Genomic DNA, 14383 nt, shown 5'->3' with positions numbered 1-14383 from the left:
ACCTCGTACCTTATGTTCATTTTGTAATATTTTCCTCAGAGCTTAAGTCTAACTGGAAAGTGAATTGGCTCTTGCATAAACTGCAAAACGGGAGCTACTTCGCCCAGCCACACTTCCTGTTCCTCAATACTGCTTCACTTTTCCAGAGTTTAAAACGATTAGGAATGTCTACAGGGCTAGGTTACGTCTCGAAAACTGAAATTTTTATCGAAATCCATTGAATCCAGTCCCACATCCACACATACGCATCCCGTTCTTAAATCTTTTCTATATAAATTTTCTTCAGAGCTCTTACTTGACTGAGATTATCTATACATACGTCTGGACACTGGGACTATCTCTTCATTACATTCACGAGTGGGGAGTAACTATATCCAGTCACATATCCCATACAAAGTGACACCTTTTCTTGGAGCTTCAACCTGATTACGATTTTTTATGAGGTGTCTGGAACATTGGAACTGCTCCCCATTGCACTCCAGAAACCAAGAAGTACTCACATCCACCTACAAGCATATGAAGTTCCTTAGGACTGCACAACTTTTCCTCAGAGCTTAAAACTAACAGGAATTTCGTTTACATGTACGTATGTCTGCAGACTGGAACTATCTCTTCATTAAAATCTAGAACCAGGAAGCACTTAAATGGAGTCACACGTCCCACATAATGCGCAATATTTCCTCAGAGCTTGAACCTGATTATAATTTTCTACATACATATACCTCTGGAATACTAGAACTTCTCCTCGTCAGACTCCAAAGCCGGGCAGTACTAGTCACACACACAAACGCACATCCCCTTCTTGATTCTTCGCTGCTCGTCTTTTCCTCAGAGCCCCAACCTGATTACTGAGTTCCACAGGTAAATGCGTCTGGAAACTTGGGACTCGCTCTTCATCACACTCCAGAACCAATCCAAGAAGTTCCGGTTCTTAAAGAGAGTCCCTCATACCATACACTGCGCAATGTTTCCCCGGAGCTTAATACCGATGTGAATTTTCTACACGCACGTCTGCAAATGGTGACTGTCCCATCCTACACCCCACAACTGAATCGGAAAGCACTTAAAATCCAGCCACACATCCCGTCCACGAATACGGCATGACTATTTTCTCGGGCACTGTCACACTCCAGCGAATCACCTGCGTATCACCCGGTACTTGAGTGGCAAAGTACCGCCTCCTCTATCCATCCTCCTCCTTTTTGCAGACTCCTAAAAACTCGGGTCTCCAACTTTTAATGAAGTGTCCTTTTTCACGAGGGGATGTCGGGTGATGTTAAGCCCTTCGATACGGCGACGTCTTTCTTACTTTATTCCTGGTATTTTTCAGGCGCTTATATGAAAGACTATTCGAACTGGAGGGTTTGGATATAGCTTTTCTTAACCCCTTCACTAAAAGCGATGTCTCAAGCTGAATACAATCGTCTGGTGGTAGCAAGAACAAACTATAAACAACGTCACCGGATTCAAAAGCCTTCATCCCTTCAAACCGACGACGTATTTTTTACTAACTACGCTTCGCCAGACGATTTTGGTCGACGATTTTACTGAACTGTTGTAGTGAGGGGATAACTAAGGATGCATCTCACCCCTCCAGTTCAAAGTCTCTCCCGAACTGAATACGTGCGCCTAAAAGCATCAGGAACGAGAAATGCGTCATGGGTGGAAGAGCGAAAGGTTCTGTGTCGGGCAATGGCGTGTGTGGATCAACTGTGGGCGCTGGAACTGTGGTAACTCTCGCACCAAAGGATGAACGCCAGGAGGCAGAGGGGTGCGGTGAGGTGCGGAGAGGGGGAGGGCTGGGCAGAGTTCTCGGCGCTGGGGGCGTCCTGTTCACTGCCTTCTTTATGGCTCTTGTGCAGGGCCGCGTGCTTCTCACCTGGAAAGAATTGAGGTGGAGGTTACTGAAAGGCTTTTTGCATCATCTGTCTGAAAGGTAACGTTAGACTCAATTAATGTCACCTAAAATACATTTGCATGTTTGTTACTGGAAGCTTTTAACTTTTCCCTACAGCTCCCCCCCCCCCACAAAAAAAAAAAAAAAAAAAGGCACACGGCAAATAAATGCTTTTCAACCGAAGTGACCAGCCACCCTGAAGTAACTTGGACTACTGCTAGGGGTAACTCGGCTGGTTGGGATGAAACATAGGTGACCTGGCAATGCTATCCACGTTGCATTTAGCCGTCTCTCCTCTTTTCATCCTAGGTCTGTTCCATAACTTGGGTTGGTCTTAACAGAGTACCAATATCAATACTAAGTGAAGCATAAAAGTGACACGTAGAGGTGTGTGGTACGTAGGAGAGCTGCTGGTCCCTTGGGAACAGATGGTTAAGTCTATGCCCAGAGTTGGACGCATAAAAAAAAAAAAAAAAAAAAAAAAGTAACCTACAGAGCCGCACACACAAGTAAGCAGTTTCTATAACACAACAGCTTGTATTATTTTTTTTTTTCATATCATGTAACAAGAAATCTCATGGATAAAGAAAAATGTATTAAAAACATGCTGACGCTTCGACCTGTGAGGTGGAGCCAGAATTCCAGGGGCTGGAACTGTGTGCGAATGACTGTCTCGTCCATGTCACTGGGTATGTCATTGGTAGTTTTCCGTCCTTCGCGTTTCTCATTCCTTGTTATCTGGACTCTGCCTTACCCCAGCATAAGCAACGAAAAAACCTCAGGAAGATGAAGACCTAGGAATCATATCTATTAATTATGTTATGCGTATAATGAAGAAATAAACGGCAGGGGCTATCGTCGCAGGCAATGGCGGACTTCATCCTCACACTCGGTAATTCTGCACACCAGGGATCGAATATGATTGTCTAAAAATAAGACTGCCTCGACTGTGACGTATTTACGTATCAAAACAAAGTGACTGATAATGTTAGAGAACTATTAACGAGTCAATAACAAAAAACAGTCTTTCCTTTCTACTCTGAAGCGGGGATAAAGAGATGAAATTAAGTACTATGAGTGTGTGCCGTGGCGCGTGCGTGCGTGTGCGCGTGTGTGCGCGTGTGTGCGTGCGTGCGTGCGTGTGTGTGTGTGTGTGTGTGTGTGTGTGTGTGTGTGTGTGTGTGTGTGTGTGTGTGTGTGAGAGAGAGAGAGAGAGAGAGAGAAAGAGAGACTACATAAATGTATTGGCCCAGTTCTTGGAAGAGCGTCCCAAAAGTTACTCCCCCCCCCCAAAAAAAAAAGACGAAAAAAGAAGGAAAAAAATCCAAAACACTGCCATCCTTTTAATCTCTTAATTCCCGACACGGCTGCTTAGGTTTATTCTTTCTCCCTCCAGACGATTTTCTTCAGCTGAACAGTCAAACAAACCCCTTAACTGCAGAAGAAAAACCCTCCGTCAACCTGAACAAAATCGTCTGTAAAAGGCATGAAGAAACTGGAGGAAATGGGTCATCGAAGTGAAGTGGCTAAATCCCCTTGGCTCCCGAACACGTATGCCTTCAGACGATTTTATTCAGCTTAGAAGTTTCCGAATCTGAGGGTTGATATGGGATTGGTCTCTCTCTCTCTCTCTCTCTCTCTCTCAGTCGTAAAACCCTACATTGTAACTGCATTATACAGCGATATTCCCTTTTGGCAATCACAATGAGTGCCTCAGTAATTAATCAAAGCTCCATTATTCTCCCATTATGAAAAAACGAGAGAGAGACAATGAATATTCCCCCATCAACAACTGGCTGTATTTGTTCTCTTGCCACCCATATATCCACCAACCACACCCATACCCTCATCCACACCCACATCCATACCACCACCAACACCCACTCACACCCACACCCACCCTTTGTGAAAAAAAAAAAGTAAACACCGTATATCTCCATTAATACAAGACAGAGTTGTTATGCTGCCAGCCACACCCAAACCCACTCCCACACCCACACTCATCTTTTGCCACGTACAAAATGAGACAAAGTGAATATTCTCCCATTCATAAGTGCGGGAAGTTGTTATCTGCCCACCCATACAACCATCCACCCAGCCCTAAAACACAAAAGGTCACAATTCCTCATTCAAACAAGTTGCCATAATTCCTTTTTATTTTTTTCTTTCCTCCCCCAAACAGGCCACTTCTGAACTCCAAGTGAGCTGTGATAATTCCCAGATAAGTCGCCAATCAATCATTTAACCTCGAGGGGCTTCCAAAAAAGGGGTAAGGGGAGGGGGAGGGGGCAAAAGTGGAGCTGAATCAGACAAAAGACAATCAACTTTCTGTACGCGTCTTGGGTAAAACTTAAATTGGATTTTTAGTTCCTCGTCTGTCAGCGGCTGGACCGAGAGAGAGAGAGAGAGAGAGAGAGAGAGAGAGAGAGAGAGAGAGAGAGAGAGAGAGAGAGAGAGAGAGAGAGCAATGTGGCCGATCGCAGGCAGGTGAAAAGGAGGGAAAATGGGAAAGAAAAGAAGAGAAAAAAATAAAAAGAAGGGGGGAGGCAAGGTGGTCGAGGGCCTGCAGGCGAAAGTAAGAGTGAAAAAGAAAAAGAAAACGTCAACAAAGGCAAAGAAAAAAAGGCAAGGTGGCCAAAAACAGGCAGGTAAAAAGATGAGTAAAAAGGAACAGAAATGAGAAAAAAAGAAAAAAAATATATATGAGGAAGCATGTTGTCGAGTCCAAACAGGTGAAAAAAAAAGTTAAAAAAAGAAAAAGGTGTTAAAATGAGATATAAGGAAGCAAGATGTCTGAGCCTTGGTAGGTGAAAAAGAGTAAAAAAGGAAAAAGAAAAAAAGAGTAAAAAAAAAACAGGGTAAAAAAAGAAAAGGAAGAAAGTAACAAAGGAAAAGGAAAAAGGGGGAAAAGGCTAAAAAAAAGGAAGGCAAAGTGGGTGTGCGTATGCAAGTGAAAAAGTAAAGAGGGAAAGAAAAAATAAAAAAGGCAAAAAGAAAAAGGATAGGCAGAGTCAGAGCCAAGTTGACACAAAAAAAAAGAAAAAAAAAGAAAAAAGAAAAAAAGAAAAGGGAGTAAAGACTGAAACCAGGGAGGAAAAAAGCATAACGAAAATCAGTAGATGGAGGTGGACCGGAACCAGGCAGGTAAAACACAAACACACACACAAGAAAAAAAAGAAAATGAAAACGGAAGAAAAATGAGGAGAAGAGAGAGAAACAAAGAAGTAAAGAATGAAAGAAAAAACAAAGAGTAAGAGGCAGAGGCAAACTGAAAAAGTAGTTAAGAAGCAATATCCGTGAGAAGGGCAAATTAAAAAAATATAACAATAATAATAAAGAAAAAATTGTAAATGCAGGTAGGAGTGCCCACTATCCACTCACTTGCTGTAGTGGTACCTTTAGGTGGCTCTATACCAGTGGTTCCCAAACTTTTTCCCAAATGGACTAAATAGGATAACCTCTGTGGCTCCATACATATTTTCATTTCAAGAAGCAAAGCAACATTACCTGCATGAGCAAGTAACTTGAGTGATTAAAAATAAAAATGTGCATGCACCTAAAAGAACATTTAGGAAGTTAATTAAAAACTTAGTGGTACGACTGAAACTGCATTTTTCCTACCAGGTGGGGTATCAGTGACAGACATTGAAAGGTTACAAAAGGGGTCATTTTTCATCAGGACGCGATTATGCTTTTTCACTGTGATGTTTAAACAGGTAAAAAAAAAAAAAAAATCCATTTTGCCGAAACCAGGGTAGCGTCCCATTCTTACGCCAAAGTCGGTCAACATTTTTCTTACAAAGGATCTTATGGCAAATGAGCCACGTCTGCGTTTGAGGAACTGATCTTGCCCTGCCTCTAAGAATGTCCTCCACAAAATGGTTCACACACACACACACACACACACACACAAAAGCATCCTCCCAAATTCTGCCTTCGGTAAATGATTATAAAATTCTATTACCAGTGTGTGACTTCAGATCCTTAAGAAGAATGTCCCACGGCCCCCACTTGAGGAACAACTGCAATACACTGAAAGACAAGCTAAATCATTTTTTGTGGTCCAGGAAACCATTTACTACGCTGGGAAGTAACCATATAACTAATTGCATGGCCAGATGTGACCCATACAGGCTACCATCGACGAAGTGACCGAGGTTGACAGCTCACCTACTGCAATACCACTGGAATAAGACTAGCCCCGGGTCCCTACGCCCCCGATGGAACTACAAAGTGGATAATTGACGAATAAATACAGGTAGTCAGACAAATGGACTGATAAAATAGCGAGACTAACAGACAGACTGGCTCAATATTAAAAAGGGGGGAAAGAATGTAAATAAAAAAATAACAGTGGAGAGGAAAAAATGAATGAAAGCTCAAAAAAGGAATATAATGGGGAAAAGTAACAAGCAGAAAATAAAAAAGAAAACGTAACAAGCATAAGTGACAAACAAAGGCTCACAGAAAAGACGAATATCATAGTTACTCCTAAAATCGTTTTCTGAAATCGGTTGGTGGGCGACGGTTTTCATTAAAGGCTCCTCATTCACGTCCATCTAAAAAAAAAAATTAAAAAAAAAAAAAAAAGCCTCGCCCACGCTGGTGAAAAACAGAAAATGATAATGAGTTGAAAGGGCATGACGCAAATAAAAAATAAACAATAAAAAAATGCAAAAGTCTGAAGAAAACGTTTAAAAAAATCCACAAAATGCGTTGAAATGAGTAAAAAAGTGTTCTGTGTAGCTGTTAGCGACACACACACACACACACACACACACACACACCATAAAGCCAGGCTGAGGCACCATAAAGAAGGCCTCAACTTGGTAGCGCCTGTGTTCCCAGGCCCTGATCTCACACACCTCTCCCAAGCGTCGTAAAATTCAACCTCAATTTACTCCTCCCTTACCAGACTAAAAGATAACCGCGTACCACAACACCCGTAGTAGTAGTAGTAGTAGTAGTTGCGACCCTATGCTCATCTGAACGTAAACTCGGTGCACTGCAGGCTGAAGTTACCCGTCTACTGCAGTTCACCATCCTCCTTCCTGGGGATACGGAGGGAACTACGGGGTGTTTATGTACCCGGGCAGAGTCACCGTCCAGGTATATCAGCGCCACCACATGAAGGCATCCCTACCCTGCACCTCCAACCCCCTGAAGGCAATACAATGGCAACCTTAATACGATATATCTAAAAAATCAGCTGTTGTATATAGAGGGACACCTGTACGTGGTGGCACCGACATAACCAGGCGGTGGGGCTTCCCGGGTGTACAAAGGTTCCTCAGTCCCCTTCCTATCTCCTAAAAGCAGGATGGTGGGCCAGGGGGGAAGGCAACTCCTGCAGTCCATCGGGCCCACGTTCAGACGGCCCTGGGATTGCAACAAAAACAAAAACAACAACAACAACAACAACAACTACTACTACTACTACTACTACTACTACTGTTACTACTACTGCTACTGTATTAACTATTTTTTTTCTTTACTACTTTCTCGCTCCCCCAAGAGGTATTATTTTTGGCTCGGTTTGTGTCTCTGTTTGTATGTCTTGCCAAATATATGTACCAACTATTACATGGACTTCATTAAATTTGAAGTACTGGCAGGTGACCATCAGAGGAAAAACTGAGAAAAATTTTGGTTGGAAAAACTGAAAGGGCAAGACCATAAAATATAAAAAGGGTGAGGGATGAAGCTGCCTTGATGGAGGTATGCGATCCCTGAATGTTCCTGCTCTGCTTGTATTGTTGTCTACTTTATATATCTTCTTTTTTCCTGAACTCTGCAAACAACGGAAGCTCTCTACTTCACAGGAATTATGAAGCATCTGTATGTGAAACGTAGGACTTGTGATGTTGAGATGAAGAAAGCTAGCGGGTAAGTGGAAAGTATTGATGATGATGATGATGATCAAATATACTGCATAACTTACTGTACACTATCAACATCCACTACGAAATTGGCAGGTCTGACTTTAGCTGGGAATAATAATGCTGATGACGGCAATGTATACCTTCGACAACATGCAGCGTGAGATTAGCAGGCGTGGCTTTAGCTGGCTCGCAGGTGTACCATCCAGCATCATCCCAGGTGACGTTGGAGATGAGGAGGGAGCTGGAGAGTGGCTGCCGCATCACCTGAAGGGGGCGGCGCGGCGAGTAGTTGATCATGGTTCCATTGTGGTACCAGAAGATAAACACGGGAGGCTCAGTGGCTAGCTCAACCTCGCAGTGCAGACGCAGGTGCCCTCCCGTGTGGACGTGCACATCTGGCCCCCCGTGCACCACAGCATGTGCCTCTGCAAACACGTGCAATGAGAAAGCATTAGTGCTACAAGAGTTCTTTCATCTCATCTTTGCCATGATTTTTATCCTTTCGCAGCTTATTTCACATACGTCGGTGGCAGAAAAGACAATACTATCAACTCTACATCCTTTCCATAGCATTCTTCGTGACTAGTATCATATTCTATTGTTGATCTATTGTCACAACTCAGCATTCAAGATGGCGGGATGATAATTTTAGTACAAGTTAGAGTAAAAAAGACTACACAGTATTAGGATATGCATGACTGTTTAAAACTTAGAAACAGTGGTCACTCTCATGAACGTGCAAGTCTGGCCCGCCATGCACCAGAGCACGTCCCTTGCAACACGTAATATGAGAAGGCACGACAGTGACTTTTGACGCTATACATTTTTCACTTTAAATACGTGCAATGAGAAGGCACGAAGGTTACTTATGGTACTATATTCTTTTCACTTCAACTTGGCCTAAAAATGCCATCTCTTCACCTCGCATACCGTGCCTCTAACTCCATAACAGTAGAATATGATGCTCCGTACGAACATATTTTACGGAAAGTAGGCAGAATCGTAGCACCTTTTTTGCCACTGAGGTGCGTAAAATAAGTTGCAAAAGAAAGAAAATCTGGGTCAACTTAAGGTGAACTAACTATAGAAAAATATATAGTTTAAAAAATGCAATTAGCGTCCATTCAAGGTTACGTGCTCATCCGGCTCACCCTGCACGTGCCTCTGCCAACACCCACCACCACCAGGGCAAAGGGTTAATACTTAAAACACAGGTATGATGTACTGGCTTCAAGGCATAGTCTGCCCTTTTGTGTTTAAAGGTAGATTTCGAGGTTCAAGCGACGTCTTTAACTCGAGAAAGTTTTAATACTGGTGGAGTTCCCCAAAAAGCATAATAATAATAATAATAATAATAATAAAGTAGATGCGCAATTTCTTTCCGTGCATTCGTTTTTATTTCTGGAAGGGGATATGACCTCTCCAAAATCACTGGGGGGTCACGGTCCCCAATGTCGCATTACAGATGAGGGTCCATTGTACAACATATCCTAAGGTACTACAGCCACCTCTGCTCTCCTTTCACTATTTCTAAGAATTATTTAGCTGGTGAAATGAGCTGCCTCCCCCCAAAAAATCATAGCTGAAAATACTGAATGACCTTTCCATTAACCTAATGAACTCACCTGGGAGATTTCATTCAAATCTTTCTCTAGCATCTGATCATTTTTTTTTTTCTCGTTAGAGGCTAACAACCTCATAACTCAAGGGAGGGGGGGGGGAGTCATGCTCCCAAAATATTGATGTTCAGTTTCATTTTGGGCATTCAGACAAAAACATGGAAATGCATACCTAATTCTGCGATACGTATACCGATTTCGCTGAAATCCATGTGCTCACTTTCCTCTATTCTGATTGTATTTTTGGGAAGGGGCTAACCCCCCCAAGAATAATTGGGGGCACACTCTCCAAATATCGCATTGTGAATGAGATTCCTTTGTACAACTTGTACTACGATACCACAGCCATATCTGCCCTCCTTTCACTCTTTCTGAGAAATTTAAATTAGGTGATGAGGGCTGACCCCCCTCAAAGCCAGGGTTGGAAAACTGCATATAGTGGAAGACACTGGGATTAACCAGATGAACTCACCTGGAGTGTTTCATTCACATCCATCAAGTGGCCTAAAAGGAGTTCAAGGACACACACACTCACACACACACACACACACACACACACACACACACACACACACACACACACACACATCCTGAGTCTAGCACAACGGTATTGGGCGGGCTGCCGAAAATGATACCATCCTGCTTCGCACTAATGATAATGATAAGTGCATTCAGTGTTGTATGCAATACAAACTCCCCTTCTAGATGATAACCATACACATGCAACTGATCTTTGCAACTGATGGCTGTTGCGTGCGACACACCGCCATGGTGTGGGGAACAACTGTGTGAAGTTATATCAAAATCTGTTCATGCATGTGGAAGTTACAGAGCGGACACGGAATTGCAGACGGACTGACGTACTGACGGAATCGCGCAAACCTAGAGTCACCGACCGGTTTCACCGGTAGGGGACTTATAATAATAATAATAATAATAATAATAATAATAATAATAATAATAACGACGACGATAAAAATAACAAATAACAACAAGAGCAAGAACAACAACAATAATAATAATAATCTATCTATCTATCTATATACCTAGGCTGCTTCCCCCAAGGAAAGGGAGGCAGCCGAGACAGGACGACTCACTCTCCATTTACTCATCCATTCAAACACATTCATTCGCATCTTAGCCCCAAAGGGGAGAACGGACAGATCCTCACCGCACCACACCGCACAAGGGTCAACTGGGCAATGCAATCAGTGACATCCGCAGCAGGGCCCGACAGCAGAACTGGTTTACCCCTGCCACATCATAACAGACCCATCCCCTTACCCGCACCTGACCTGACTAGCTGATCAGACCAAATGCGGGAGAATATCCCCTCAGGGCTGCGTCATCACTTATTCATTCACAATTTCTCTCCATTTATTTCTGTCACGCACAGCCACTCTTCCTTGCTCAACAGACATCCCTCTCGCATCCAGCGCTCTCTTCACACTGTCCATCCATCCTATTCGTGGTCTTCCTCTCAGCCTTACACCTCTCACATCAGATCTAGTTATCTTTTTCACCAATCGCTCATTATCCATTCTCTCCATATGCCCAAACCATTGCAACACCCTCTGCTCAACTCTGCCAGCCATCTCCCGAACAACTCCAGTTCTCCTTCGCACTTCATCATTTCGCACCCGATCCATACGCGTCACTCCACACATACTCCTCAGACATCTCATCTCCATTACATTCAAACTTTTCCTCTCTGCTACACCCATATTCCATGTTTCAGCCCCATATAATGCAGTCGGTACATAATAATAACAACATAATAACAACAACAATAATTTCTTTAGTCACTTAGATTCCACAGTGCATCTCGTACACAGAGGTGCATCCAGTCGACCATAAACAAACACAGCGTTGCCACACTGCCCTAACATGAAGCTTATAGAGCGAAAAAAGAGGATTAAATTAACTTCTACACGAGGGAAATTAAGACTGATATTAAATTTTTGCTCAAGAGTTGGGCTCGTATTACCGTTTTTAGGAAGTTCCCCAACACCTCTTCCTTACCGATTTATTTTTGCATATAACTGGTTAATATCGTTTTGTTCGTTATTTATGCTGTGTATGGTGATATTAGAATGATTTAAGTAACACAGAAGAGGACGACAAGGTGTACTAAGCAAAATAAATCGTTTAAGAAGAAATGTTAGGGAGCTTTAACTGACAAGAATACGGGTGTTAATCTCCCTCAGGGCAACCGTCAAATTTTCAATCGAGATCTGTATTTCAGTCTAGGGTTAAAGCATATTGGTGCGAATTACATGTAGCAGTCGTCGACCCTGATTGATAGAGATAGATAGAGAGAAAGACAGATACATAGATAGACAAACAAAGCTACTGATGTGGTAGATTTTCCATGATACAAAAAAGCGAAAATTATAAACTCGCTTCATTCTTTATACACTCACTTTTGGAAACAGGGTATCATCATCGGCAATGGAACTTAATTATCATGTTCGTGTTGAAAAAATAAATAAATAAATAAATAAATAAATAAATCTCACTGAAATCCAAACATGAAAGACAAAGTAGCTGCTGGAAAAATGTTACGTACTCGAATTACAATGAGCGATACTTAATGAGATGTCTGCGTAAATATTTCCATTTTCATCGTCATCGTCACTCTGCACGTGCATAAGCTTCACGTGTATAATCTTCACTGTGTACCTATATAACCTTACCTGTTCACGTGTATAATCTTCGTGTACAACCCTAACGTGTATAACCTTCACGTGCATAACCCAACCTCTTCAGTACGAGGAGCCCTTGACAAAATCGCCTACAGCCAGCCACCACGATGCACAAGTCCTCGCACTGACGGGAATAAGTGACAATGGTGACCTACATTACTAGTGCCTCGTTTTCTAAATTGCTTTGGACATTTCGTTAACACCACTTCATTAGCGATTTATTTTGTACATCTCAGTATCTTCTGGTATGTTTATGATGCATCCTATGTTGATAAATAAAGCAACATAAATAGCATACAAAAGAATGTCAAGTTAAAATATGCAGGTTAATTCGGTATGGAAAAGGCGCTACCAAGCCTCTTACGTCACCTAGAATGCGGCCTTGAGTGTCAACAGGGAAATCTCTCTCTTCCTGAGTGAAATATGAACCCAGTGGACTGCAGGCTGAAGCTTTCCCCCTCCTGCAGTCCATCATCCCACTCTCACTGCACACTGTAAATACTATAATACAAAGGCCGTCACCGTACTGAAAGGGTTAATGTTCGTTTATCATTCGTCCTCATTATCTTGCTTCACCGTGATAATAAACGTAATGGCCGATGCACAGAGCCAGTAATTATCGTAAAATGGCCGCGTTTCGTCCATATCTGAAAATATGTTGAACTTGGTTGCTGATTTGTTTATATAAAAATATTGATAAAACAGCAGATTTCTTTTTTCCTCTTACTTTATTTTGTTGTTGAAATAAGTGCAAGATTCTCTCTCTCTCTCTCTCTCTCCTCAGGAACGACCCCTCTTCCCCGGACACCCGCCTCCCTTACACACCCTGACACCTCATCACTCCACCTCATTCTCGATCTTTCCCTCCTTCTCTTTCCACCCACATTACTCTCATACGCTCTCCTAGTCAGTCTCTTCACTGGAATGGCACTCCTCTATCACCGCGTAAGTGACATGGAAAACACCCAAACGTTCTCCTAGAATGCGAAAAGGGAAAAGTTGATTTACAGTGCAAAGATTACAAATAAACTTACATTAATTTCCTTTCACTTCTTTATATATTTATTGGAGGAAGGACAAGGACAGGTGAGTGCAGATCCTTTCCATATTCCTCGTCCCTCCTGCAAATACAAATCTTACCCATTAACAACCCTTACACATTAACTGTTCGTTGATGTTAATTACCTGTTATAAATGGGGCAGATGGTTTCTCAGCTACCTGGCAACCCCAAGACTTTTTTTTCTTCGTCTTCTTAGCACCTCCTTCATGGCAATTTATTTTTATTATTACACCTTAATAATCTCTTGTGTATTAATAAGCCCCAGTTTCGTTGATTTTGTATTTTGTAGCACCTCTTTCATGCCGATTTGATTACACCCTAATATTCCTTAGTGTGTTGTTTATATGTAGAAAAATGAGAACATACTAAATAACATTAAGGTGTTAGGTGACAAATAGAGGCGTTACGAAATGAAATCTAAGTCAAGGAAAATACGGCACTATAACCTCGAACAGTCGCATGCAATTTCTGGCCACGGGAGGGAGGGGGGGGGGGAGGGAATATAATTTTGAGGCTGGCACAGGTGGAGCCAGACACAGACACCACCTGATCCCTAGTAAGTGAGATGGAGAACGCGGAGGAGTAATAGATGATGGTGGCACGAGATGTATTTTATTTTCCACCAAACTGTAGCACACCATTCTGCTCTTGTAAATAACCACAGACTTTATTCTCATTAATCAATCTAGCCCAGACTCCTAAAAAAAACTTGCATTTTCCACTAATCTATTGCACATATTTCTACAGCTGTTGATATACATTGACTTTATTATTATTTATTTATTTATTTATTTAACCCTACACCCCCCCCAACCCCTCCATATCTATACCTGTGCGTGAAGTATTGGTTAGGGGCGGGTCACTTTTCTTAGAAGATCATTTGCTCTTTAGGGGGCAGAACAGGACATGTACAGTCGACATAAAAAAAAAAAAAAAAAAAAAAAAAAAAAAAAAAGAGGCTGATGATTACAAGACTTTTGATGCCGACTGTACGCGTTGGCAGAGCTGTACGATGTCAGGCACGTGCAAGCCGACAGCAAGAACATCTGCTTACACATATATAATTACTTCTTATCGCCGCTACAAAAACAACAAATATAACTGGTCGTCTGTGTAGCAGTCTCGCTGAAATAACCTACGGCGTTGTGCGGCGTCATTTCCTTCTTTAGTATAAATGAAGATGCACAATTATTTTCCTCTAAATATCTCCCTATGAAAA

At 42.2% G+C, this 14383-nt stretch overlaps 1 protein-coding gene across 1 annotated transcript in view; it reads right to left on the bottom strand.

Annotated features, from left to right (window-relative positions):
• Nucleotides 1-1706: 1706 nt before the first annotated feature.
• Nucleotides 1707-14383, bottom strand: part of LOC145399011 (uncharacterized) — a 35543-nt gene continuing 22866 nt past the window's right edge. Inside the window, exons 5-6 of the mRNA XM_080271739.1 lie at nucleotides 7920-8204; nucleotides 1707-1879 (exon numbers count right to left, since the gene is read on the bottom strand). Coding sequence (XP_080127865.1) covers nucleotides 1707-1879; nucleotides 7920-8204 — 458 coding nt within the window. The remainder of the gene's footprint in view (nucleotides 1880-7919; nucleotides 8205-14383) is intronic.

Source organism: Coenobita brevimanus, chromosome 47 (assembly GCF_032717465.1).
Source record: "Coenobita brevimanus isolate Jiangsu-jjx chromosome 47, ASM3271746v2, whole genome shotgun sequence".
Lineage (NCBI taxonomy): Eukaryota > Metazoa > Arthropoda > Malacostraca > Decapoda > Coenobitidae > Coenobita > Coenobita brevimanus.
Note: the sequence above shows the minus strand (reverse complement) of the source record. Positions and strands in the feature narration are given on the sequence as shown.